Below are 27,800 nucleotides of genomic sequence, written 5' to 3' on the forward strand. Positions count from 1 at the left end.
GCAATCAGGACGTATTTAGAGAAGGATCATCGAGACTGGGATATGTACCTACCGGAGATTGAAGTGTCGATCCGTGACTCAGTGCACGAAGCCACAGGCGTGACGCCGTTTTTTGCAGTTTTTGGACAGCAAATGTTCCTTAATGGGAACTGCTATAAGTTGGCGAGGAAGCTGCAGTCGCTGACGGAGCATGAGGTGCACGCATTGAACCCCGCGGATAAGTGCCACATCATCCGGGAACGTATCAAGGCTAACCTTCACCAAGCGTACGAGCGCAGCAGCCAGCGCTACAACAAACGGGCCCGAATATTTTTCGCCAAACCTGGGCAAGAAGTATACAGGCGCAACTTCACCCTCAGCGACTTTGGGAAGAGCTACAACGCCAAATTCGCCCGGAAGTTCCTGAAGTGCCGAGTCGTAAGTCCGGTTGGAAATAATGCCTACGAACTTGAAGACCTGGCGGGGAAACCGGTGGGGATTTTTCACGCCAAAGACCTGAAATTGTAGTGGGAAAGCCTTAGAAGGAGAAGGGAAGAAGAATAGGGCACTCATGTACAAACCGAGTGGGTGTGAGCCTACGTTGGGCGCTGCAAGACCTTAGGGCAAGCGTTAGGTTTCAATGTCCTTCGAGTGTTTGCGAATAATTCTTCCGTCCAGGCACGCCTGAATTTTCGCTAGGTGTTGCATTCGAAGGAGAGCGATAGGCAAAATACTAGATTTGGTAGTATTTTTTTGGAGGTTGATAGGTCGATAGGCGAAAGGGCAAGGCGATCAACGGTGCCGGTGAGAGAGCGCGAGGGGAGAATGTAAGAGAGGGGAATATTGCGGGATCCACGAGCCAGCTCACCCACACCCTCAAGAATGCCATGCTATGCCCTTGAATTTGGTTCAAGGGCAATAGAAGAGATGAGATCAGCTGCAGCAAGGGGGAATGCGTAGAGTAGCTACGCTGAACATGCCGGCAGTGGAAAATAAACATCGGCAGTGTTAGAGCGTTTTGTGTGTGTGACCGTATAGGAAAACAAACAGACCGGCCAACGTAGAGGACCTTTTTACCCGAATCGAAATAAAAAGTGAGTCCAGTCCAAAGGGAAAATGGATCCCAGATTCAATATTTTTAAAACCCATAGGGCGTATATTGTATCGGCTGGCTTCCCGTAGATGGGCCAAAATTACCATTCCCCGGCCCGCGGAATCCTGGTCACACCCCTGCCCGGGCGCGACCCGCCACGGCGCCACCGACAATTAAATAATTAATTCATGCCTACATAAACGCATACCTATCTACATGCATATATAAAGACACACCAAAAATAATATCTATCTATATTAATTAATATTCAATTAATTAGCCACCCCACATATATTTACCGACCATATTAATGTAATATAAATGTAGTATTTGTATTTATATTTATTTTATTATTTATATTTATTATTTTTGTGATTATTCCCACCCATTAATTTAAGTTGAAGAGTCGGGAATAGGCGGACGCGCCACGAGACATTAGTATAGGGATTTTTAGTTAAGTATGTGTTAAGTTTTTGATTTAAATATTATAACGTTTAAAATGAAGTGCTAGTGTGTTTAGTATGGGGGGGAAAGGGGACCACAACGGCGAGATGGAGAAAGTCCGCCACACTTGGGAAGGAGATCTGAGGTATTCTGAGTCGCATCTCAGGTAGAGTACGTAGGAGCTAGACCATCGGCACCTTAGACTTGTCCACGTCTGTGTTGGAGAGATGTTTGTCCGTTAGATGTAGAGTAAAGTCCGATGCATTGTTTTGAATTATCGTTTGTTTTTGATATTTGTTCGAGATGTCCGAACAGTTGGTTTGTTGTGCGACCTGGGGGCCTGGGAAGAACTCAGCCCTGACATGACTGGCTAGCCGGCCTTGCCCCAACACCAAAACAGGTTCGTAACATATGTTACTTGAGCCAGTGCTAGTACTCAGATTGAAAAAAAGGGGTCGCTAAAGATATCAGGGATGATATTCGTATGGAACCGATAAGAAATTTTTGTGCGCACAAGTTACTCTCTAGCGGCTGTACGCCAGGCTGTACCACTAGCCCCGAAAACAAAATCAAATCATCAAAACGAATTTTCGTTTCATCGCTCTTCATACATTACTTTCAGTGTCCGTGTGAATCAAGACAAAACCGGTTTGGAGCGCTAAAAAATCATTGGCTACACGCACTTATACAAATGTAGCTGGGATTTCTAGCTGCGTGTTCTACACGCACTAATACCTGTAGCTACGACGTTGGCAGAGGCCTGGGACTTCGAGACGCACATTGAGCGGTGACGTTTTGCTTGGCTTAAATTGAGAGTCTACTATACCATTTGGTTACTGGCAGTACTCAGATCGACCAAAAAACAGGCCGAAATAATCTAGAAAGTCAGACGATAGTATTTTGTGGTATCGATAGTATTTGTGTGGTATTCGTTGGTATGTTGCTAGCAGCTCGACAAATATAGATTTGATTTATATTACGAGGGTACCTAGCAAACAGAGAGTAAAGTCTCAATCAAATGGAGTCAACAATCCCGCAGAAGTTGAAGGCTTGTTTTGAAGGCGCCGTTTTACGACTTTGCCACGGGCGCAAATATTCCATTGGCACGTCCTTGCTGCTCCACCAATTAAAGAAGGCTGCGGAATACGCAAAGGATATCGTTTCATGGGTTTTTATAAATGTACACATATGTATATGATTTATAATACTGTATAGACAAACGACCGTCCTGGTTTGTTTCCTGCTCCGATCATGCAAGAGCCGCCAATCCCACAAAAGCAATCTAATGCATGCATCAATTTTGCATTCATTGTTTTAAAACCATTTATTCAATATTCACACATTTTCAAAAAGGGAAAAAAAACAACACAGCTGCCTGAGAAGTGTAACCGTGCGAAATGCGGGTCACCTCTTGGTCACACTCTGCTGCTATAAAAATATAGTGCACATTTTTCTAGTAAGTTTTTTTTTCGATCTGAGTACTAGGCTTTAAACAAGGTGTCGTCTTATCAGCCATGAACCGAAATCTATTTCAACGATGTTGATTTGGTTATTAGTATTAGTATCCAACAAAGCTTTCAGGCCACAGAAAGTCGATTCATCAATCGGTAAAAAATTGTTTTTCAACGAGAGTTCTAACTACCTGGTTATATAAATTATTAATATCAAAATATGAAAATTATGTAGGATTCGGAATATATACTGCATATTTTGTAAGGAGGAAGGTATATTTCGGTATATATCCGAGGGTCTAACGGTATATTTGATTGTTAACTTCGTGGTCACACTATTATATATTTTCGCGACAAATAATTATATTTATACAAAAAAATGGGCTTAAAAAAGGCTTTGAACAATTGCCTGATCAATTTTGATTGTCGCGTGATGGTCACAGACCTGCTGGAAGAGTACAAGTTATCCTACAAAGAGGTAAATGACACGTTGGAGGCGTATATCAAAGGGAAGGAGCCTGCAACGAGATTCGAGAAGCGATTCCTGGTCCATGGCACAGGACAGAAAAATGGCACAAATGATGAGTTCTACACGATTGTGCAGGAGAGCAAGCTAGAGGATTGGCGGACGAAGATGCGGGATGCGCAGTGGCAGCTCTACAGCGTAGAGATTGCAGGGGGCTCCAAGTCTCCGGCAACTGTGTTCCGTCCCATGCAGCACCTGGAGGTGAAGCTGGCCGGCGTGGAGAGGCGCTCTGGTACCAGAATTGCTGTGGACAGGGCCACGAACGGTGTGCAGAACTCAGGTCCATCAACCAATGGCGTCCAGAGGGCACCGACTGCTGTGAATGACGGCAAGACTGCTCCGGCTACAAATGGGTTCAAAAACTCTTCTAACAGCAAGGAAAATACTGAAACCGAGCTAATGAAAACATCGCCCAAGGAGCAGGCATCGAAGGGCAAAGCAGCAAAGAAGGGCAGCATCAACAGTTTCTTTTCAGCAGCAGGAGCGGGAGCTACTGCAGCTAGCAACAAATCCAAAGAAGTCAAAGCTACGCCAAGCAAAGCCAATACAATGGACACTTTCTTTAAGAAGCAACCAGCAGGAGGAGCAGCTGCCACAGCAGTCAAGAAGCTGTCCCCAGAGAGTCAGACCAAGAAGTCCCCTGAAAGCCAGTTCAAGAAGTCTCCTGACAGCCAGGCCAAGAAGTCCCCTCCGATTCAGGAAAAGAAGGAATCCACAGCCAACATGTCCATTCAACTGTTTGACGATGAGATCGCCGAATCATCCGAGGAGGAGAAAGAACTGGACAAAATACGACGCAAAGTATTGGCCTCGGACAACGAGTTCGACCAGGAGAAACCCACCACCAGCAAGCGTCGTCGCATTAGCGACTCCGAAGACGAAGAGCAGCATCCCACTAAGAAGAGCGCCGAAGAGGAAGTCCTCACAGTGGATGACGAAATGGAGGCGGATCCCTCGAATGAAACCTTTCTGGATGATGACGGCTTTGTCGTCACTCAGCGCAAGCCCACAAAGCCATCAAAGGCATTTAAAACAATGGCTCTACCAGTCGATTCCGCAGCCAAAAATAAGTATTCGCCTTCACATTCGGTTGCAGGTGTCAAGAAGAAATCGCCTCCAGCGACAACCAAAGTCGGCAAGGAAGCACCGAAATCGAAGCAGGGGAATCTCATGAGTTTCTTTACTAAAAAATAAATACGGAAAATATTTATACTGGAATGAAATCTAAACAATGATATTTTTTGCTTAGTTCTTAAGAAAACTGAATGAAATTTATATGCTCCAACAAAAGCTATTATTAGTCTTTGGAATATTTAAGAGGATTATTTCCAGATTATATGCGCTGTGTTAATTATAAACCTTTCCATTAGAATCTGAAAGTATTTTCTGGAAAATCTGGTAATTACTTTATAATTAGTTTGTTTAGGCTCGAAGTTGATAAATTAAACAATATCCTAATCCTAATAAATATTTGTCCCATTCAATTTGAAACCTCTTCGATTAAATAATCCATGATTCTCGCTGCATACAGTTATATTCTAAATGTTTAAAACAATTAATATGATATTCCATGTCTATAATAATAATCAAGCAAGTTAATATCAAAGCATAATACAGATCAATCGACTGAATTTTCTATAACTTTGACAATTAACCCAAAATGCACTTTATACATAATTCTGCTTTGGATTTCTAGGATGAATTGGAAGATCAAGCAAAAATCCATGGATTTACTACTTTAAATTTGTTCGCATAGTTTTAAAGAAGGGACGTGTGAGACGCTTCTTACGCGTCACAACTTTTATACCCGGCACTCAGTACTACATCTGCACCTTAGCGGTGTTTTGTCAAAATGTTACATTTTTTTATACCCGGTACTCGAAGAGTAAATAGGGTTATTGTATTTGTGCACAAAGTGAATGTATGTAACGCACAGAAGGAAACGTTTCCGACCCCATAAAGTATATATATTCTTGATCAGCATCAATAGCCGAGTCGATTGAGCCATGTTTGTCTGTTCGTCTGTCTGTCCGTCCGTCTTGTTGAGCGCCTGGATCTCAGAGACCATAAAAACTAGATCCACCAAATTTTGCATCCAGACTTCTGTATGCTCACACTGTTACAAGTGTATTTAAAAAATGAGCCCCGCACCCGCAAAAGGGCGAAAACCTCCCAAATATACAATTTTGAAGATAAAAGAAAACTAAAAACGCCATTCCGTAGGGAATTTTAGTTTTCTTGTATCTTCAAAATTGTGAATTTTTGTTTTGCGTTGTGATTTTTATTGCATTTGTTAATAGCTACTAGAAGTTTGTTTGAGTATCTTGCTGTTTGTTGTAATTTTTGCTTAGTAATTCATATTCGATTCCGCGTCTGTATGTGTGTCCGAATGTGTTGGTGTGTATCTGTGTGAAGACTGCCTGGCGTACGCGTATCAGTGCGTTTTTAATTGGTATTGTTTCCTTTTTTTTTGTTGTTCAATTCATATTTTGTCTTCATCTTCCTTCAAAACACTTTCAAAAATTAAGGCGAGGTTTAATACAATTTGAATATTGATTAAGTTATTCTGTTTTTCGTTTCTGCAGTGATTGCGATTGATTCCTATCTGATTTTTAAGCATTAAAAGCTTACAGTCTGGCTGCCCAATGGCAAGCAAATATATACGTGATTGGGAGAGGGACTTTTAACTCGATCTGTATCTGAAACAATATAATGTCTTTCCTGGTTTGATGGCAAGATTTGGAGATCGATTTTGTTTGGTTGGAAATGCCTAGGCTTAGGTAGAAGCTTCTCAGAAGCTAAATGTTTTGCTTATTATTAAGTTTGAGTTTGCTTAGAAAGAGATTTGTATGTCCCCAATGTTCGCTGAGAATACGTTGCATTACATTCCTTTTTTATCTGATTAATGTCCGAACTAAATTTATGAAGCGTACAGTGGGAATGCTTTTGTTTTTTGTTTCGTTTGCAGTTTTAGCTTTCTCAAAATATTGCTCGCATATGCAAAATGTAAAACTCATCTGCTATAAAAATCAGTTGATAGTTTTGTCCTAGAGGGTGGTGTGATATGAACATAATGCATGATATGATTCCTCTACTAAAAATGATTTCTCCACTTTTATTCTGTTTTTTGATTCGTAAAATTGTATGTCATTTACTTAATCACCTAAATGAATGTTACATTCGTTGCGTACAATTTAATATCTCAGCACCATTTTTTGAATAATAGCACAAAGTATATATAATAATATCTATATTTTATGGATCAACAGTAGTACCTTCCTAGAATTTGTTTTCGGGTTTTGTGTGTTTCTTGTTGTGGTTTGCTCTACAGAATAAAATAGTTTTAAGTTAAGTTATGGTTTTGGGTTCTCGTTTTTCTTTTTGCTTCTTTCTTTCTATTAATTTCTGTGTTGTGTTCTAGACCTGTGTATCTACAACACTGCCATAGGACTTTTCAGCATATTTGGGCGAAATATAATCCTCGTAGTAGTTGATGAATATATCCTTGAATTCATCGGCTATGAACTCCAGCGCATTCAGCATCTGCATCAATTCCCGATCGTTACACTTGTAGTTGCTCAATGCCATCACATCCCAGAAGTAGGCAAAGTATTGCACATACTCGATCGACTGCCCGCCGTATTGGGCCACCACAGCAGGCAGCACGGCGCGCATAATGGATCCCAGCTTATTGAACTCCCAGTCATCCAGGACGGTGGCCCCCTCTTCAGAACGCACAGACAGCAATAAGACGACCCGATAGAAAGATAATACACACACAGAGAGATAGAGATAGTAATAGCAGTATTTGCACACAAGAAAAGAGGAAAAGAAATGGTAGGGAGATTGAAAACAGAAGCCCGATTCTTAATGAAGGTGAAACAAATGACATCAGTGCGAAAGCAAGAGCTGGCAATGAATAAAAAAAAAAGTAAATGATACAAATTGTAAATATCGAAGCGTACGCTCCCCAAGGACATACCACGATGCACCATCAGGCACTGCTCTAGCAGAAGCCGGGCCAGTGCCACCTTGCACTCGTGCAACTCCATCAGCTGGCTCTCGGCACGCTCAATAGCGGCATACAGCTTGCAGCGCTCCTCGATCAGCTCGCAGTCAATGAGGGATGTATTGAAGGACCAGAACCACTCCAGTTTCTGCGCCTGGTCACAGTGCGGACACACAATCAGCTCGGCGCCGTTGTATTCCGGCTGGGTGTACTCCTCGGACAGCCACCAGCGTAGGTTCGGTGCATGGGGAAGGGCATGGGGCGTGAAGATCTCCATGCATTTGGGATTATCACAACGATAGCGATGGAACTTGTACTGTGAAAAGGCGGGAGGGTGTAAAGATATGAACATTTTGATCATATGCCATATCCCACTTACGAACTGATCATCCGTATGGGACAGCTGGCAGGCACTGCAGTAGCACTTGATGCCGTGTTCTTCCAGCTCTTTGCTGCGTTCTCCCTGACGCAACTGCTGGTAATTGCCGCTGGCAAAACAATTATATATGCCCGATCCCGCCGGCAGGTCCAGCAGTGCCAATGCAGTCAGCTTTCGCCCCGAGAACTTGCTGCAGATGGTGGAGGAACAACTGTGGCGACAGAGACTCAGTGTCTCTGGATAGACGGCATAGGCCACGACCGCCACCTCGCCGGCCAGCAGATGCAGATGGCCCTCCTGCAGCCGCATGGGCGCTGCCCACAGCTGGAACTCATTGAGGGGCGAGAACACATGAGGATCCGTGGGCAGCACAAAGGAGCGGCAGTGTGTTAGCGAACGATGGCGAAGCTGACTGATGTGGCGCATCAAAAGCGCCGCACACAGCAGCTCCCACTCGGCACTCGACATGCGGGAGGCGGAGGGCAGGCTCTTCTCCAGCTGATCGAAGAACGTCGTGCATTTGCTCAGGTAAATGGCCAGAATGTGCGCTGCCAGTGCCAGGGAAATCAGAGTCTCCGAGGAGTGCTCTTCTTCAAGCCTCTCCAGTCGCAGCACAGAGCTGTAGCCAATATCCTGTCGCTCCAACAAGGCGCCATTGATGCATGACCATAGCTTGCTGAGGGTCGGCTTTTTGCGGCAGTGCGCCAGCATCTCTGGCAGTCCCGTAATCAGCAGTCGCAATGCCAACTGCAGCAAACGCGGCATGCCAAACACCTCTCCAAAGGACTCGAACAGTTCTATTTGGTGCCCAAAACACTCCACGGCATGAATGGCAGCGTGCTTGAAGCGACACTGGCGAGAGCAGTAGACAACCAGGCGGTTGGAGCAGTAAATGCAAGGAAAAGGAATGAACTGAGTGATGCCACAACAATCACACACCCGACAATTGCCACTCGGCACCATGGCTACCGCCTCAGACTCGAAGATGAGGGAATTCCTGGCCAGAGCACGGGTGCTATGCAGCGACGAGGAGTTGTCCAACCAGGCACTGTTTTTGGTAATAAAAATATCGATTAATGGTGGTCCCTAGTTGATGATTCTCACTCACATTTCAAAGGCTTTCATGTCGTTGGTTTCCAGATCATCGCCCGTTTGCACAGCCATCTCGAAACGCTCCACCTTGAGCACCTCGCACTGGTGCCAGAGCTCGTGGGTGCGCGTCTCGAAGACCTGGTTCAGTTCAATGTGCAGGAGCTCGTGGAGATGCTCCTCGCAGAGCGTAAAATTGCGTAGTTTTAAGGCACAGGCGGCTTGTCGGAGCTTTATCAATGGCAAATACTCCTCCGGAAAGCCCAAATCCAGAGAACACAGACAGTCATCATAGGATTCCTAAAATAAAATTACTGTTATTGGCAAGAAATATTTAAATTATCTTTGAACTTACAGCATACAGACCACAATCGTACAGAACCAGTGAGCGATTGGCATGGGCCAGGGCAGCGGCCAGCGTGTTCCTTGCCGGGGCTAGGAAGATGGCCTCTGTGAACAGATCGCTGGCCTTGAGCGGATGCTTCTCCTTGCGGTATGAATCATTCCCGGCCTCGCGCAGTCGACGCGACTCCTCCTCGGACTTGAAGTGGCCCGTTTGGTGGCGTAGATTTTGAAACCATTTGAGTACATGCGTTCTGTAAGTAATTATGCCAAGAATGGGGCGCAGGTGGAGGCCGTTACATGGTTATATGTGACGGGTGGTGAGGTTAAATTGGTTCACTTAATTTATTCACAGAAAATGTCAAAACGAAGTGACCCATATTCCGAAAATCGACATCGAAAATGATACTTAACCGTACGAATGCATGCAATCAGAGTGCATGTTTTATATGAGGTGGGCGGCAGTCCAAGCGAGGCAGTCGTTTTAGTTGCATTATCCGTTACAGTTGTGCAAACCAGAAGGACTGGGAATCAGTCTGGGAATACCGGACAGACCCTTACTCTATATTTATGTGACCTGCAAGCAATCACGACCTGGGCTGAACTCGCTCTCTGAACTCACCCCCACCCACAGAATTACAAAACACACCTGACAATTACAAAACACATTTCTTATGCCATTCATTATATTGGCGAATAAGAAAGTCTACAAAGGTGGAATTAATTTCACATAGTTGCGGGAAGGCAATTTTGCATAATTTGATTGCATTGCCGCCCTGGGGCGCAAAAACACTTTCGCTCTCACACGCACACCCACACACGTACGCTTGCACTGACTGGGACACACGCACACGAAAACACACGAAGAATCGTTTGTTTCACCTAAAATCCAACAGCGGTTCCTTCGTCGTTGTCGTTGCTGGTGTTGATGTTGGGGATGAAACACTGAAACCACCCACCGCCCCAATTAGATCGTCATCTTCTTCCCCGCCATACTCCGGCCTAGAAAGTGGCGCCAATGCGACCACAGTGTCTCCGCCACCATTGCAACCATCCTTCTGTACATCCCCATCAGCCTCCCGATTGAGTTTTTGCCGTTTCACTGGCGTTAAAATCTGAATGAATTGCAGTTCATCTGTATAGTGGAGCTCCTCCAGCTTGAGTTGTCGCAGCTGGTGACCAATTAAATCACCCAGCGACGGAACTGGAGCAGAAGAAAAAGAAGCAGCAGCGGCAGCAGGAGGAGCAGAAGATGTAGCTTTGTTGTTCACACGCGCAGATGAAGAGGAAGAGGCCATCACTTGCTTCCTTTGATTGGGCTTTGCTTTTTTTGGTCTTCACGTCTTCTCGCGTCTTACGGTCTCACACTGTCATTCATTCAATGGGCCATGATTTTCGCCTCTTGTGGTATATGCTGCGGTAATCCTGGCGAGGTACTGGCTATCAATTCGTATGCACTGCACCGCGACATGCTTCAAAGTTGCTAAGACTTGGGCGAAATTTTGCACGTTATGGCTTTCATTGATTTGTTGAACATTGTGGCGAGTATCATCGATAAAATATACCGTAAGGGCTTCGTAAATATACCAAAATATACCATTGCATTTTCAAAATATACCGTAAATATACCCTAGTCTTAAATCAGACTCCTCGATTTTTATGTTATATTTGATATTACTAGCTTGCAGACTTTCACCACTGAAACAATAATTTGATCCGATTGAAGAATCAATTTTGCTTATTATAAATACTCATTTTTATTTGAATTTTTCATTGAAATCAACCCCTCCGGAAGCACTGGAGCTTTGTCTTCAGTATGTTACTGTATGTAAATTATTAACAGAGACACATGTACACATGTTAACTGATATCACTAAGCTAACAACTCATAGAGTGTTCAAACGTTGGAAAAACTGCCTGCCTAATCAGTTTATTGGATTGGCTCCCAGTGCCTTCGGCTCTTGGTGAGAGAGCCTTCGGCTAAAGTCTCAAGTTTGAAGGAAGGGTATGTGAGCTCAGAATAAAAAAAAATGTCAAACGTGTCAAGCACTAAAAGTGAAAACGCATATAAAGTCGAGAATAGATACACGCATTGCCATCATTTATGTATGTACATATGTGTCACCGCACACAAGCAATTACGAAGCAGACTTGAAAAAGAAAACTTTGTTTTTGCGCGTGTTGCTTTGCGTTCAATGTTTAAGAGAGCCAACGCCAAATCTTTTAGTCCAGGCCAACTCGAGCGTGACTTGGATCTATTCTTCGTTTTTGGTTGCCCGCTTAGCACAAAAAGATTCTCACGAGCCTTGGCTTAGCGGCTCTTCCAAATTGGTTGACAAACTGGTCGACTCTGCTCATATAAGCCAAGCAAGCATATTTGCATAAATATGTATCTGGGAGGTGAGTGTGTGAGTGTGTGTGCAGTGGATGTAGATGTAGATGTGAATGGTCATATACCTTCCCTTTTGGCCTAAGTAATTGTTTTTGTGGCACGTCTTCAATATGTTTATTGGCCAAGCAGCAACGAACACACAGAGCCCAGCGAGAACTGTTGCACTCCAAAGTTTGTACGAGAGCGGCGGACAGTTTGACAGAACAATAATAGGCATTAGGTATTACTCGTATAATATAATCCGTAAATATCATCTGCATTCCCCAATCAGCAGACCACAAAGCGAGAAGCGGGCAGAGAGAGACAACATTTAAATCTCTAACGGACATTTCTTCATCTTTAATATCGAATTTCGAACGTTTCGTGAGAGCCGAATCCACATTTTGAATATTAATTGGTTGAAAGTTGAAAACGCGTAAAAAGTAGAAAAAAAAGTATTAAACTGAATCGATTTTTCTTGTATAAATAGTGGACCAGAATAGTATTCAGTATTCAGTTTTCGAATAGAAACATGGGGTAAATACTCTTGCAGAGAGAAGCATGCCTGAACTAATGGGATGAATGGTTAGGAAAATAAGAGTATTATTAGCAGTTTATAAGTTTTCTTTTAATTGTTTACAATCGGAGCAAAACCTAAGTGACACATACTTCTAATTGAAAAGTTATCTAAGCCGCAGATGAAAGTTCCCTTAGATTTCGCAAATTCAGCCGAAGGCTCTCTCACCAAGAGCCGAAGGCACTGGGAGCCAATCCCCTATACTGATTAGGCAGCCAGTTTTATGTCGATTTGACCACTCTATGAGTTGTTTGCTTAGTGATTATACTTATTTAATTTACCAACCATCATCTTATATTAGCAAATTTGTAAATTGTATCTTTCCTTCCGCTCCTGTATCATATTAGCAATTAATTATTAATTGCATATAAATAAATACTTACTATAATCCATATGTTGTCTATAGTCATAAACTAATATATTTTATAATATATTGAGTCGTTCTCATTAGTTGTTCAAACTCCCTTCGCAAAGGAAAAGAGCTTTCAAACTCCCTTAACAAGCCAAGGGAGCTTTGTGGGGCGAAATTTGTACCAAAAACTACGTGATGGAAATTCTCCAGGGAAGTTCTCTCCTGCGTCTTAACGGTCTGGGAAATCATCTCTTGCCAGACGCGCTCACATGCACTATTAGGGATCCTTTCAACAGGTGCGAAAAAGGTGGTAGCTTTGAAAAGCTCGTCGGCCAAAGAGAGGTCAGCAAGAGAGAGGATGCGACCTCTGTTCTCACTCCTAATTTCGTCTCAATTTGAGCACAGAAATCCTACAGAAATATATCACAAAAAATATACGCTCACACGTGCATAAAACGTAAATCTTCACCTATTTCCTCGACTTCGACCTTCTATTTTATATTACTAGCTAGTTTGGACTCTCAGAACTATAACTATAGTTTAATCAAATTTATGAAACAGTTCTTAACTAGATTGGCTAGCTTTCATGACTTCCTTTTATTGGGTTGTTTAGAAAATAAGTTTAAAAATCAACCAAGCAAATAAAAACGAGAAGGGACGTATGAGATGCTTCTTACGCGTTACAACTTGTATACTCAGTTGGTATATCTGTACCTTAGTGGTCCCTTTTGAATTTTACAATATTTTTACTTCTGTCATCTATATCTACATCACTTCTCTAGACAAATAAAAAAGCTGCTGGACGGGGTGGGGTGAATCCAATGCAAATTAAATTCTTTATTGTGTCCATAATAATGATCCAATCGGATCCCAATTCGGTGATCTGATAGATATGGTCATAGGTTTTAAATTTCTTTTGTCTTCAAACTGTGGATCCCGCAGATTTTCGCGGTTTGCAGGGGCGGAAGAGGGCGGGGCGAAATTTTGAAATACACTTGTAGCAGTGGGAGCATACAGCCATTTGCGCCCTCTAGCTTTTATAGTCTCTGAGAACCAGGCGCTCGACAAGACGGACTGACATGGCTGTGTGTGTTACATAAATCCAATTTTCCCCACAAATACAATATACCCTATTTACTTTTCGAGTACCGGGTATAAAAATGGAATTTAATAGATGACTGAAACTCATGATACCAGATATCGTACGTACATACGTACACATTGATTTCATTTTCGTAGTTTCAATGATTTTTGTATATTGTGGGAACAAAAAGATACTATTACGGGATATACTAGTAGAAAATACAGCCGCAGCTATTTCTGGCTGTCTGGCAGTCTTGTGTACAGCGCCAAGCTTTAAACAAAAGGTTGTGTGTGAAATTGTGAAAATAATTTCGTATACCGCACGTTACCATCATTATATCGTAGAATGAGCAGTTCGGTCCGTGTGCTATAGTCAGACTTGATAAGAAAGTATTTGCAAATGCTTCTCTTGTCATTTCTTCTCCAGATTAATCAACTCACAAACACACACACGCACGCACCCCACAAAGTGCACTTGGCTCTCTTAGGCACGTCGCCTATCAGCCGCAAGTTGTAAGTTTTATCTTTCATTTATCTAGTGTTTGCTCTTGATCTTATCGTTCTCTGCTTAGCTCCACATCTTCGTTTGGGGGATATCGGATCTCTGGCATTCTCTCATATAAGAAACATTTATCCGTCAAAGTTTCTGTTGTCACGTTGTGTTTTCTGTTCTTTGGTGCTGCGTTCAAATTGTTTAGCATTATTATGTACAAAAATGAGGATACACCTATTGCCAAGTAAGTGTTGAGGAAGGGAACGAATACGGGGACGGCAGATTATCGTCTGACTTTTGGAATAAATTTAAGTGGCAGGAATAAAAAGTTGCGTAAAAACAAAATCTCTTTTGGGTAAATTAACATAAAGAGAGAGCCCAAATGAGCTGCTGATTTGTGAAATAGCCGTAAAAGCGGACAGCGTGGGAGCGACACCAACTGTGCCGGCACTCTCTCTCTCTCTCTCTATCCCTCTCTCTCTGGTAGGTGCGCTTCTAGAAGGCCTCGAAAAGTTGCCTACTTCACTCTATTTTGCTTTTTGCAATTTTTCTTTTAGTTTTATTTTTGCACATGCTCTTGCTCTTGTAAAGGGGATAACAATTTTGTAATGATATTTTTATCCTAAACAATTGGCGTGCCACTGACAAAAATACTGTCTGGCGATATTACTTGAGTCTTCCGAGATATTTGATTTTCTTCCACTCGGCATCTGTATTTGCGTTGGCGGGGCTTATTCAATTTTTATACCCGACCTCACGTATATATATTATTGATCAGCATCAATAGCCGAGTGATATAGCCATGTCTTTTCGTCCGTTCAACTTTCCGACAGAAATCATAAGAGATAGGGCAACCAATTTTTGCATCCAGACTGCAGTATGGTCACAATGTTACAAGGGTATTTCAAGAGTATATACATACATACAAATAAGAAGAGTTATCCCATAGTATCCATATTTGGGAGCAACTAAAATGTGTGAACATTTTAGAATTATGTAGAATCAAGTTAAGGGTTTGACTGACACAGAGTCAAACATTAAATTTGTTTTGGAACACGAGATATGAGTAATCTATGGATCATAGCTCCATTTCCTCGGTTTATTCTGGACACCCTTTGCATTCATCTCCAGTATCATAAGCTCGCATACTATGTTGGTATGTACATATGTGAATATGTATATAGACATGTATGTAAATATGTATGTAATGACTATGCACCAGGCATAAAATAAGTGACGCGGCTTTAGAAGCGCCTCACAACGTTTCTCCCCTTTGTGTATTCTGCCGCCTTTACGTTTTTGCAATTTCGTTTGGGAAAGTTGCAGAGGCAAGTAGTTTGGCTCCATTTGCACTTTTCGTAGTAAAAATTACGCACACTTGTACCCCTTCCCAAGCACTCGCAAACGATGAAAAGGTATCACACATACTCATACCGATGGGAACACATTAACCCCAACCCATACTGATGAGGAAGGAGGCGATGCTCCTGAAGTTGGGATGGCAATAGGGGCGTGGCCTTTAAGTAGTTCTCGCTAGTAGTCTTTGTTAAGTAAGAAAACTTCAAATTGAATTTTTCGCAACACTTTTCATTTTAGCACCTATCAAAAAACCCACTTTTTCCGAAGCAACTCAGCCTTATTACTGTGCCAACTGCCTGATGATGGTCTGTGGTTGTGGGTGGTCCAAGGGGCATTATATGATGGGTTTTAGTATGGAATGCGGCCGCTTACATTGTGTCTGCTTGAATGCCGCAGTTTCTTGCCAGCTTGCAGTACGTTTTAGTTCTCTTTAGAGGGGTTTCCTACCAGTTGAAGTCGAATTTTCCCTTCACGAGCCAAAAAAAAAATTCCTTGCTGTCGCTGCTGCTTCCACTGCATCGTCTTTTACTTTTTTATTGCCGAAAACAGTGAATTTCTATAGAAACTTCTAATAGAAAACGCCACTTTAAATCGGTTTTTGGAGGCAGAAAAATGTATCAGATATAACCCTATTTAACCACTATTTAATATAAATAAAATAAGTTTTTTTTTCTCTCTCTCTTTATATTTACAATCTGTTTGTTTAAACAATAATTGTATAATTAATATTAAATTAACAGAAATAGCAGTTTCCCAATGAGCCCTTCTATTATATATAACATCTTTTCAGTTTATTGGATTTATCTATTGGGGAGATCGAGAATGTGGTATCTTCTCAGTCTTCTTACTGTTAAGCTATTCTCTAATAGACTTAAGGCTAAATTATTTTCATGGTTGTGGAGTCTGTCGATGTATTTCTTACTAGTTTTCTTTATTTCCTCTTTAATGGTTGGAATATTAAGATCTTTGTGGATATTTGCATTAGATATGTAAAACGGAGCATTGACAATGTGTCGCAAAGTTTTTGATTGGTAACGCTGAAGTATCTCAATATTTGAGTAATAAAATAAGTGATGCAATTTTGTTACTTTCATTTGCTTATTTGATAAAATGTTGTATTTTATTTTTAATTTATAGTTCGGAAAATTCCCGTAGGGGTAACTATGGAACGGGACAACTGAAGGGCCAGACTAATGGTGGCAATGGCAACAACAATAACCCAGCAACGCCCTCAACACCTTCTCAAATTTTTTGTTTGCACGGACGCTCCAATAACGTGGAAGGTATGTACGTAGACTTGTGGGTGGCACTGTGACAGCTGCGACGTCGAGGCGGCACTGTCGTGTCGCTTTCAATCAGAGGTGGGGCAAACAATTTTTAGTCGTCATTCATAAATGATTAAGACAAAACCGCAGCAGGCTGCCATTTTCCACTAAAAGTCAAATGCAAAAAAATCAAGCAGAAAAAACCAACAAAAAATCATTGAGATATTAAGCAAACAAAACTAGTTTTTCGTTAGAGTTTCGATTCGTTGCTGTTCAGTTCTGTTATATTATCGTGAATTTGTTGATTGTTCCGTAAATGCTCCGTTTCGTTCAGAATCGGAAATTGTGTGCAATTTGAGCGGGAGAACCATACCATACATTTATTATAGGGTTAGCGATTCGCTAATTGTCAAACGGCACGGAAATCGGCAGGAAATGAATGATAGCCTTGCTGCTGGTAACGCTTGTGATGCCGGTGTCAGCACTCGCATCGAAATGTTGCATAAATACGGTAAGCGAAGCGAACCAACTTAGCACCTATTAAGTGGCACAGGCACACTCCGACACATCACAGCTCATCTAACAGCTGATGCTGCACTCTTCGCGATTTTGCAGCAAGTGCTGCTTCTGACCCACAATCTGGGGCGTAATCAAAATATTTCAAGCCAAAGCCATAAATCGGAAGAGGAGCAACATATCTGCTCCTCCTCGTAATTTACTTATGTATGACATCGATGAAACACCCCCACACCCATCCAAATAAATGTTGGGGTAATTTTTCCATCTACGCCATAGGTGGCAGACTCCTTCGATCTGGAAGCTCTATATTTTAATTTCCTCTCAGCTGAGTCTGCAAGATGTTAAATTTTTTCAGATTTTTTTGGCTGATGATTCATTTTATTGGCAGACGTCGAACGTCGAACAACGACGACCCTCAAATGACATTAAGATGTGTCTAGACTCTACACTGTTGATGGTGGTGCAGGCAGCCCAGAGCGAAAGTCTTAGTCTTATAAGCAGTGAGCTCAACTCTTGTCGGATGCATTTTTATTGGCTGGCTGGGGGATTGCCTTATGGCAATACATAAAGGTTTATCGTTGGCTAAATCCAGCAAAATGTTATGAATTTATTTACGGAAAGGGGATATAATAGGGAACAATTTGACAGAATGTAATGTGAAACAGCTTTCTGATTACCTGAAAGCTGAAAACTTGGGAAAAGAACAATTACAATTTCCAAAATTTTAGAAGGGGAAATGATACAACAGCTTTATATTATGGCAAAATCTGTATGAAGAAGATGTCCTTCTATTTCTGAACTAATTACCGACTAAATGAAGCTACAGACAAGATCTTAACATGACTTTAGGAGTAAATATTTATTTTTTTGGCAGCTTAAATGAACACATACATATGTGAAATTGAAGCCCACAACATTTGCGACAAATATTACAAATCCTGGGCATGCAAAAAATACCCATATATATGTTGGTACCGCCAAACGACCTATCACTTTATAAGTAACATCCACACACATATTAGCGATATGCACACAAATGTAATATGCAATCATCTGGGCGCTTTCTGGTGCATTCAATAATAGTTCAAGTAACAAGCACCCATTAAATGACCCGAGAGCATGTTGTCAACCCCCCACTCCCACTCCATACACCCCAACTCAAGAATCAAGACTAAGCCAAAAGCAGTTACAGCAGCTAGTTTCAATTGTGTGTCCAGTGCCTAGTTAGTCGTTCGTTAAACGCGTCCCAGATGGGACCTAGTACGCTCCCCCTGGTACCTTGGCACACAAGCCCATATGCCGATATTCTGGCATACTAATCATTTGGAATAGTTCAAGTGGATCGACGTTCCGTCGTTTCCATGCATACTGTAGTGATTCCCAGCTCATTGTTATCGATGCTTAGGATTCGGATAACATGGATTTGTTCAATAGGAAAGTGCAGAACAGAAGCGAAGGTAACTATCCACACATATCCATAATTACGGACTGGCCACAGAGATACATGTATAGATGGGTAGATTTATTGAAATTTGGTGGGGGATGGATGAAGTTGTGGATTAGATTTCAAGGGAAATTGACGGAAAGATATGTTAGTGAACAGTTGAGTAAGGTAAGGATTGGGAGATCGACCACTTTGAGACCTTAAAACAACAAAAACTATTAATATATAAGCAAAGTTTTTAACCAATTTATGAAATATAATACTTACCTAGTAACCTATAGAAATCATTATCCAAACCGTGACTTTAATCACCTAACTGGTGAACATAAAATAATCTCTATAGGAAAAGCAGCCCTTTGAATAATGCACATCTATGTTAAAACATTCCCTTCATCAGATGATGGAACTCCTTTCATCACTTTGTTGACAAAAATACACAGAGTTCGCTGCAGCATGGCATTTCTTATTTGTACATAATGGAATACTTGTACGGAGAAGTACTCGACTTGTGCTTGTTAGCTTTTGTTGCTGATTAATGTCTATTCAATTACTGCCCGTTGTGTGTGCTCGAGTTTTGGTTCCCACTTGCACTGACATCCCATTTCTCCAATTAATTATTTATAAGTACACATAGAGCACTCAATTGTTGTTATAGCTAGAAGAAAGGAAGGTGCATGCCACCGGGAACCTCTCCTCCACATATTTTCCCCTTCGCGCAAGCAAGCAGGGACGCTAAAAGGAGGACGCATACCATGGACTACGTTGGTCCAAGGTGACCAATTAAAGATGCAGATGGATCGGAGTTGTTTTAATTGAAAGTATGATGATTATTATGCATCAGATGGTGGCTGCTGCTGCTACTGAAGCCAGTCAGTGGTGCTGCTGCGGCTGCCGCCTCGGAAGCGGGTCTAATAGGTGAAATTTTCACGTGCCACAATCATTGTGCACTCATCATTGTCGTTGTCGTCTTCATCGTCGTTGTCGTCTGTGTTCTCAGAGCCAGTACCGAGCCTTGGTAATGCACATGCAATAAATTTCGCTGCCGGTATTGTTACTGCCTCAGCGAGAGAGAGAGAGAGATAGAAAGAGATGTCATGTGGGGACTCGTTGGATATGCGAATGTGGAGGTGGCAATTCAGAGAAGAGGTCACCTCGCCAGCATCAGACGAAAGGCCAGCAGGCGACGAGTGTAGGATCCTTGCTCTGAATTCAAATTACGATGGGAGACGATCAAAGTGAGTCGTGACATAAAATAGTGAAAGTGAAAATGAATTATTTGAACTTTAGCGGTGGGAGACGATCTCGGTGGAGGGGATACAGGGAACTTTATGAATATAAGCGTGACAGGAATTTTTAGCGTTCTTGGAACTTTGTATAACTTAAAATTGATAAAAGCAAAACTTTAAAGATAATATTAGATTAAAAAAACATAAATTAAGCGAAGGAAATCGAAATCTATAATTTTTAGACAGATTCTATATTTTTTAGCTTTTACACAGCAATTTTTTACATCTTATTGACTTTAAAAACACGGAAAAAGTCGAAAAAAATAAATCCTGTGTCTATTATTTTTTATGAATGGGTATTTTATTTTATTACAGATGTAAGATACATCAGTTGCATGGAAAACAAGAACTACCTCTAAAAAAACGTTAAAAATACCATATTTTAAAAATATTAAAAAAAAGTTCTGCCATATACAAACAAATTATTATTAAACAATTTCTAAGCCCCATATCTTTTATAAAAAGTCGACTAAATCGTGTCGAGTAGTGTAATCATTCCTGGCATAAATACGCCATTGAGAATCCCTCACGTACTCATATCAAACAAGATGAACGGCAGAACGACCAGGCCAGTGAAACATATGCACATGTGTAAAGCCACTTCTTCCTGGTGGTCCACCAAGCAAAGACGACCAGAAGAAGGCACTGAAGCAGTATCAGGAGATGGAGCTGAAATTTCTACGAGCTGATGGAGGGAGAGCAGAAGCTGCGGGAGGAACAAGCAGAAGCTGAAGGTGTAGTGGTAGGAGAGAAAGGCAGGAGCTGAAGCCAGTTGCAAGTGCAAAGAAAATGCATGCGGGAATGACAAAACATGAAATACGGCTGCGACAAATGCTATAAAGTATTTAATAGACTGCTCCTAGCAAATTCTTCGAAGCGAACACAAACAGAAGCAACAGCAAGGAGCAGCAACTGAGAAGCCACTAGCCAACTTTCGCTGCCACTGCCACTGAGACCCAAAAAACGAGTAGAACGTGTTACACCTTTTAATTTTTTCGTGCAACAAATAAAAAAAAAACTGTTGGAAGGGGTGGGGTGCAGGCACTGGACATGAACATCGTCATTCTGTCTATAATGATCCAACAGATTCACAATTCGGTGGGCTGGCGAAGCAGTCACAGCAGTCTAGAGGAAAAATTCGGTCGCTGTAGCTCTTATAGTCTCTGAGCCATAGCAGGCAAACAAGACGGACGGAGGACTGACGGACGGACGGACAAACAGACTTGGCTATATCGACTCGGCTGATATTGATGCTGATCAAGAATATATATGTTTTATGCGGTCGGAAACGTTTCCTTCTGTGCGTTACACATGTATGCATCCACATCCAGTTTTGTACACAAATACAATACACCCTATTTACTCTTCGAGTACTGGGTATACAAAAAGGAAATAAAATCCAAGGAACACAAAAAAAAAAACAACAGAAAATACGAAACGGGAAAATGGGTCATATACCCGGTATGGAAACCATATGGGAGAGGCGTGTTAGCAGAAGCACCAAGGAGCGGCAGCAGGAGCATTGGTGGTCATTATTCACTTGCCTTGTTAAATAAATTTAAATGTAAATATGTATTGCTCATGCTCAGCGCCATAACAGATGGCTCAAGCTGGAGGATGTAAATGCAGCAGCTTCAAAATGCTTTTCCAGCAAAAAGAAAGTGATCGCCCAAACTGGATCCATAAACAAACAAACAAACAGACACATGGACCGTGCTACACTTTAAATTTAAAACCTTCGCAGAAAAAGAATGTGCCACGTGGTTTAAATTCTTAAGAAAGGGCTTAAAGGAAACAATCATGCAATTTATTCAATGCAAAGAGGAATGGGCAGAGCGAAAAATAAATATGCAGTGGAATGAAGACAAACAAAAGCGAAGAAAAGGCTTTACTTTTTGCACAATACTATACATGTACATATGTACATATAATAACAATCATTGTAAATTGTTTATAATGAGCAGGGACTCCGCATGCCTTTGAGAAATTTGTATAAATACAGAGGTTTTGGGTAGTAATTAAAGTGGGATAATTTTATATGACATGCTGGGGTTAAATGAATGCTTATGAATTCCAGATGAATTTAAATCGTTGTATTTGCTTCGACCATATCAGGTCAAATAAATATATTTTATAACATTTTTATTATGTGTAAAATGCCAATAAGTATCTATCAAATTTATAAACATGTTTTTTCTATATCATTTTAAATATGTGCCAATTGCAGATAATAATTTATTAGTACTCAGTTTGTCTGCTTTGTTTCCTACATTTCCCCGAATTTTCAAAATATTTCATTAAAATGTTGTTACCTAAAATATTTCTCAAATATTTGTAACCTTTTCCCTTATTTTTCTTGCTTAATTTCAGTTCGAGATCATTGCCATCGTGCCCGCAGCGAGGGTGTGGATGTAAGGGCCCGTCAAAAGCTGATTATTGCCAGTGTTTTGTGTCTGGTTTTCATGATTGCCGAAATTGTGGGTGAGTGTAAGAGGAAATGCAACAAGGAAGTTACCCATTCATTACGCGACAAACACCCCCCTCCCCCTTGCCATTGTGACGGTCGACTGCTCTTTCAATTCCTGAAATTCCACATTTTTTACTCCCATTGGTGGCTCTTTCAGTCAAACTAATTTCGCTCACCTCTGAAAAACTTAGCCCAAAAATAAACAAGCAGGAAGAAGGAAGAACAGAGAAAGCAGTAAAAAAAGTTAAACAATTCGTGCAGGAAAAAAAGAAAAATGGAATAGGGATACGGGACAGAGGCCACGGCACAAGCAAACCAGAACAAGCAGGAGACGACGATGTCGATGAGGACGACGACGACGACGAGACGATTAAAAACTGAGCACCGGAAGTGCAACAGTATAGCGACCGGAAGGTCTTACTGTCTGCTGTCAAGCTCGTCTCATATCTGGCTTCATTTATGAGAACAGAAAGGCCACCATTGTAGAAGAGGTGGAGTCAGGGATGGTTGGGGGTTCTGTTGGTTATACAATAAACATTTCATTTTCGAGTGGCGACGAAGTCTCTGGGTCCTTGGACGGACGGCTTTTGCCGTTAATCGCTTTGAAATTACTTATCTCTCCTCACCGGGAGAGGAAGAAAGGAATTTTTTAGCCAGTGCCTTTTGCTGTGCCCTTCTCTGTTCGTTTTCGAAACTGTTCCTATTTTCATTCCTCTTTTCTTTTTTTACCCGGTACTTGAAGAGTAAATGCGGTATATTGAAGAGAGAGCTTCTCCTTTTTCTGTTTTTTACGCTCACTCACACAACCAAATCCGAGGGGATTGTCGAGGCCTTGTATACCTTTGAGCGTGCAAGTACCTCTCTCCATCCACTCCCTTCCAATCATCTCACGCAACTCCCGCAGATTGTCGAGTTAATTTTTTGCTCATTTATTTACTCACTTTCCCACAATTCACACCAACTTCCTTCTCTCTGCTCTCCAAAACCACAGGTGGCTACCTATCGAATAGTCTCGCCATTGCCACAGACGCCGCTCATTTGCTCACAGATTTTGCCAGTTTTATGATCTCATTGTTTGCCATCTGGATTGCCGGACGTCCATCTACGCAAAGGTAAGTACAGCACCAAGTATCAGGAATTTCCATTTTAGACCTAACCAAAAAAAATATACACTGCCAAAAGGCATTAGGGAAGGAGCTGGAGCAAAGAGGGAGAGGCAAATCAAGTAAACGTAAAGTTTTCCTCTTTTTTTGCCAAGCTATTTTCATTCCCCTTCTCTTGTTTTACCCGGTACTCGAAGAGTAAATGCGGTATATTGAATTTGAGCTCGAAACTGAATGGATGTATGTATGTAAAACACAGAAGAAAACGTTTCCGACCCATTAAGAATGTATATTCTTAATCAGCATCTGTCTGTCCGTAAGGCTGTCCGTCCCGATGGTCACCTAGTTCCAGAGTCCATAATGCTAGAGCAACCAAGTTTTGCATTCAGACCTCTGTAATATCACACTATTACAAGTGTATTTCCCTTCCTTCCCTTCCTTTTCTAACTTTTACAAGACTTCAAAATTTTGCACTGCCCTCTCCTGCCACCACAAATTTCAAAAAATTGTAAAAACCAAAATTTTAAAAATATAAAAAAACAAAAATGTAAATATATATCAGATCCTCAGATAAGGCTCAAATTGCATCATAATTATATCCAGAGTTTCGAAGTCCAGTCGCTATCCCCACGCCCTAAAGTAATCAACGCTTGCTCATTCTATCTCGCTCGCACACTCTGCCTTGTGCAGTGTGCGGATCTGGGGGAGGGAGCCGAGCTAAAAGGGTGTGAGAAGTGATGTATGCAGATGCAGTTTTTTTTTAAATTTAATCGCTTCAGCGAAATTGGTTGGTCGCAGACGATGAGTCCGCATTGACCAGATACAAATGTTATTAAAAATTTTGAACTCAAAAAAGAACGAACACTAAAAATAAGATGTAGATGTAGTTAACAGATGTAAAAAAAATGTAAAATGTAAAATTCGAAAAAATCATAAGGATACATAAATGTATCACACTAAGGCTACATACGTACTTGTACATATGTACGTACCCTGATTGAGTACCGGGTTTAAAAGTTGTGACGCGTACAAACGTGTCTCTCAATAGTGGTGACGATGGTGGTATGTATCACACTAAGGCTACATACGTACTTGTACATATGTACGTACCCTGATTGAGTACCGGGTTTAAAAGTTGTGACGCGTACAAACGTGTCTCTCAATAGTGGTGACGATGGTGGCCTTAAGGCTCTTTGCGAAATTAATGTAAAACTATTTGTTTTCTGTGCCAGAATTAAGCTGGATCCTGAGATAAAATATTTAATTTGTATTTGTGGAGTATAACTGATGTATGTAACGCATAGAACGAAACGTTTCAGACCCCATAAAGCATATATATTCTTGACCAGCATAGCCGAGTCGATATATGCTTGTCTGTCGGTCCGTCTTGCGTCTGTCCTTCCGTCCGTCTTGTTGAGCGCCTGGATCTCTGAGACTATAAAAGCTAGAGCGACCAAATGGCTGTATGCTCTCACTGCTACACGTGTATTTAAAAAATGATCCCCGCCCCCTTCCGCCCACACGGGCGAAAGATCTGCGGTATTCACGGTATTATTTTGAATATACGAGAAAACTAAAATAGCCATTCCGTAGGAAAGAACAATACCTATCAGATTACCAAATTGGGATCGGATTGGATCATTATAATAGAATTAGAAGAAATTCATTTGCAGTAGATAAACCAACCCCGGGCCCGCAGCTTTTTTTTTTTTTTTGCACGTTCTCTCATTTACACCCTGCTTTTGCAGTGTGCGGCCTCTGCCGTGCCTCTGCCTCTGCAGTGTGCGGCTCTAGGGAAGGGGGCGAGCTAAAGGTGACGACTGATGAAGAAAAAATGTAAAATTTGATAAAAACTGCTGAGGTGCAGATGTAGTACTGAGAACCGGGTACTCAGTAGTTGTGACGTGTAAGAAGCTTCTCACATGTCCCTTCTCGTTTAATTTAGTTTTGACTAAGATTTCATTGTTTCTATCATAAAAGTTAATAATAATCTTTACAATGAGACGTGGAAAGTTCTGCAATGCGGAGAAGCGCGACCTTAGCAAAAAATTTATATTGAAAGAAAAAACCTACAAAGAATTTGGTCAATTGATAGGAAGCCGATTAAAAGAAGAATGATTAAAAACGCCTTCAAGTATGAAGAAAAGTGTAAAACACGTGGACGAAAATTATCTATGACCCCGGAAATATCTTAGGCAACATAGCTTAAAAGCCTGCAGCCTAAAAAAACTACCACATCCCACTATTGGAGGAAATTCTATATTCAGATGAGTAAAAATTGTTTTTTTTTTACTGGAAAGGGATCTTGAACATACTTTAGACGTCCAAGGAACACCAGTAAACCCCAAAAAGGATTAAACATGAAAGGTGTGGTGTAATGGTATGGGCCTGCTTCACTACTATGGAGTAGGTCCACTGTATTGAATAAAACCCATCATGAATCAGCACGTGTAAGTGGATAATGAAGACAGTAATGCTACCGTTTGCAGAATACGAAATGCCACTCGTATGGGTCTTTCAATAGGATAATAACAATACATAACAAAACAAGAAATGGTTCGAGGCCAACACTAAACGTTTTTGTGTAGTGGCCTACACAGTCGCCTGACCTGAAACCCATCGAAAATCTGTGGTTCGACGACCAGAAGGCAGTTGCTGCTTCCAAGCCAACCTCTGTCGGATCACTTTAAGAACACATTTAAGAGTCCTGGTCCAAAGCTCCCCTAAAACGATGTCATGACGAAGTCGAGTCCATGACAAGAAACTACGCATCTGCTATTGCCAATAAAGGATATTGTTCTAAATATGAAATAATAAATATAGATTTAGTATTAATAGATCAAAAGTTTTGAATAAGAAATTCGTTACTTGTTGGTCATTTTTAAAATTTTAAATTTTAAAATTAAAATTTTGTTCGCCTAATTTTATCAGATTCACTAAAGTTCCTTAAATAACTTAAAAACCTTAAGACTTAATAATACCTACATACATACATATGTATGCATGTACAACGTATGACCTAAATGTCTTTATAACTCACTCAGGTGGGTTAAATTCTAGTGTATTTAAAAGGGGGTTTCATTGCAATTTATATTAAATTTTTCTTCAGTGGCGCCTGCACCAAGGCACATGGACATGCCCTGCGCTGTCCCCATGTACCCCATTTTCTCCATCTCTCAGCCGTGTCTCCGGGTGTGCCTCCATTTCCCCATTCGCCATCGTCTAATTAGGCGAAAAGCCTGTTTCCAAATTTTGTTGCGTGGTTGCTGTAGTTGCAGTTGTTGCTCTGTTGTTTTTCTTGTTGCTGCGGTTGTAGTTGCAGTTTCTGCTGCTTCTGTGGCTGCTACTCCTGCGAACGGTTCGGCCGTTGCACATTTTTCAATTGGTCTTTGGGACCAAGAGCACTCCCTGCTCGACTGCTCCTGCTGCTGTTGCGGCTTCTCTGCATCCATCTTGTGCTCAAACTAGAAGGCGGAAGAGGCAGCAGGAGCAGCTAGGGTGGCAAGCGTCACGTTCTGCTCATTCATGCAAAAATCTCACTCACTCGACGACTCGACTGCAGCCACAAAGTGAATAATGAAAAACTTTTGCAATTTCAAGCGTGTTGCATGGTAATTTTGTAAATTTTGCTGCAGCTTCTGTTGGTGCCTCTTTCGCTGCCTTAGCCTCTGACTATAGCCCCTCGTTGATGTTGTTTCTGTTTCCAGTTTCCCTCTTTCTCAGTCTCTGTCTCCCAGTCTCTCTGCCTTGTGTCCTTTCTGGTTGCCATTGCATGGGTTCTGCATGCTGCATAGCTGCTATGAGAGGCTATATGGTAATGAGAGGCCTTAGTTTTCAGCCTCAGCTTCAGTCTGGTCTGGGAAGGAAAGGTCTCTCTGTGTGCAGTTCGCAGAATCTCTACCTTCCACTCCTTGGACTGCTCCTCATCCTCATGCCCCACCCCAGCCATTGTGCCGCCGCCCTTACCTAATTTATCAAAACAAAACACATTTGCACAATTGCAGAGGCAAACAAAACTATACGGTAAAGCACAGTGAACGAGATACTATTTATTTGGCATTATTTTGATCATTTTCAAAGGAAAAATTATATAAAATTATTGAAGTTCAATGAGTTCCTCAACGAGAACTCAATGTGCCGCAGAATTTGAAGCCAAAAAATCATCTTTC

General features: G+C 41.5%; 3 protein-coding genes across 6 annotated transcripts in view; 2 read left to right on the forward strand and 1 right to left on the reverse strand.

Moving 5' to 3' along the window:
• Positions 1-3,288: 3,288 nt before the first annotated feature.
• LOC117591142 lies at positions 3,289-4,888 on the forward strand. Its single transcript, XM_034284251.1, has one exon. The coding sequence runs from the start codon at positions 3,347-3,349 to the stop codon at positions 4,685-4,687; it is 1,341 nt and encodes a 446-aa protein (XP_034140142.1). The 5' UTR covers positions 3,289-3,346; the 3' UTR covers positions 4,688-4,888.
• Positions 4,889-6,582: 1,694 nt separating this feature from the next.
• LOC117591148 lies at positions 6,583-10,852 on the reverse strand. 2 transcript variants are annotated; one of them, XM_034284258.1, is made up of 6 exons: positions 10,195-10,852; positions 9,326-9,566; positions 8,990-9,270; positions 7,882-8,929; positions 7,476-7,818; positions 6,583-7,218 (listed from the first exon to the last, which is right to left on the reverse strand). In XM_034284258.1, the coding sequence occupies exons 1-6, from the start codon at positions 10,608-10,610 to the stop codon at positions 6,911-6,913; spliced, it is 2,637 nt and encodes an 878-aa protein (XP_034140149.1). In that variant the 5' UTR covers positions 10,611-10,852; the 3' UTR covers positions 6,583-6,910. The 2 variants fall into 2 exon arrangements, with proteins under 2 accessions (XP_034140149.1, XP_034140150.1); XM_034284259.1 differs by having other exon boundaries at positions 7,098-7,402.
• A 3,423-nt stretch (positions 10,853-14,275) lies between these two features.
• Positions 14,276-27,800, forward strand: part of LOC117591147 (zinc transporter 2) — a 34,051-nt gene continuing 20,526 nt past the window's right edge. For 2 of the 3 annotated variants that reach the window (XM_034284256.1, XM_034284257.1), the window contains exons 1-3: positions 17,233-17,323; positions 22,432-22,542; positions 23,520-23,640. In XM_034284256.1, the coding sequence (XP_034140147.1) occupies positions 17,248-17,323; positions 22,432-22,542; positions 23,520-23,640 (308 nt within the window). In that variant the 5' untranslated portion in view covers positions 17,233-17,247. Of the gene's footprint in view, positions 14,433-16,684; positions 16,831-17,232; positions 17,324-22,431; positions 22,543-23,519; positions 23,641-27,800 lie in introns of those variants that run through there. The other variant, XM_034284255.1, reaches the window with a different exon arrangement.

Source organism: Drosophila guanche, unplaced genomic scaffold, assembly GCF_900245975.1.
Source record: "Drosophila guanche unplaced genomic scaffold, DGUA_6, whole genome shotgun sequence".
NCBI classification, from domain to species: domain Eukaryota; kingdom Metazoa; phylum Arthropoda; class Insecta; order Diptera; family Drosophilidae; genus Drosophila; species Drosophila guanche.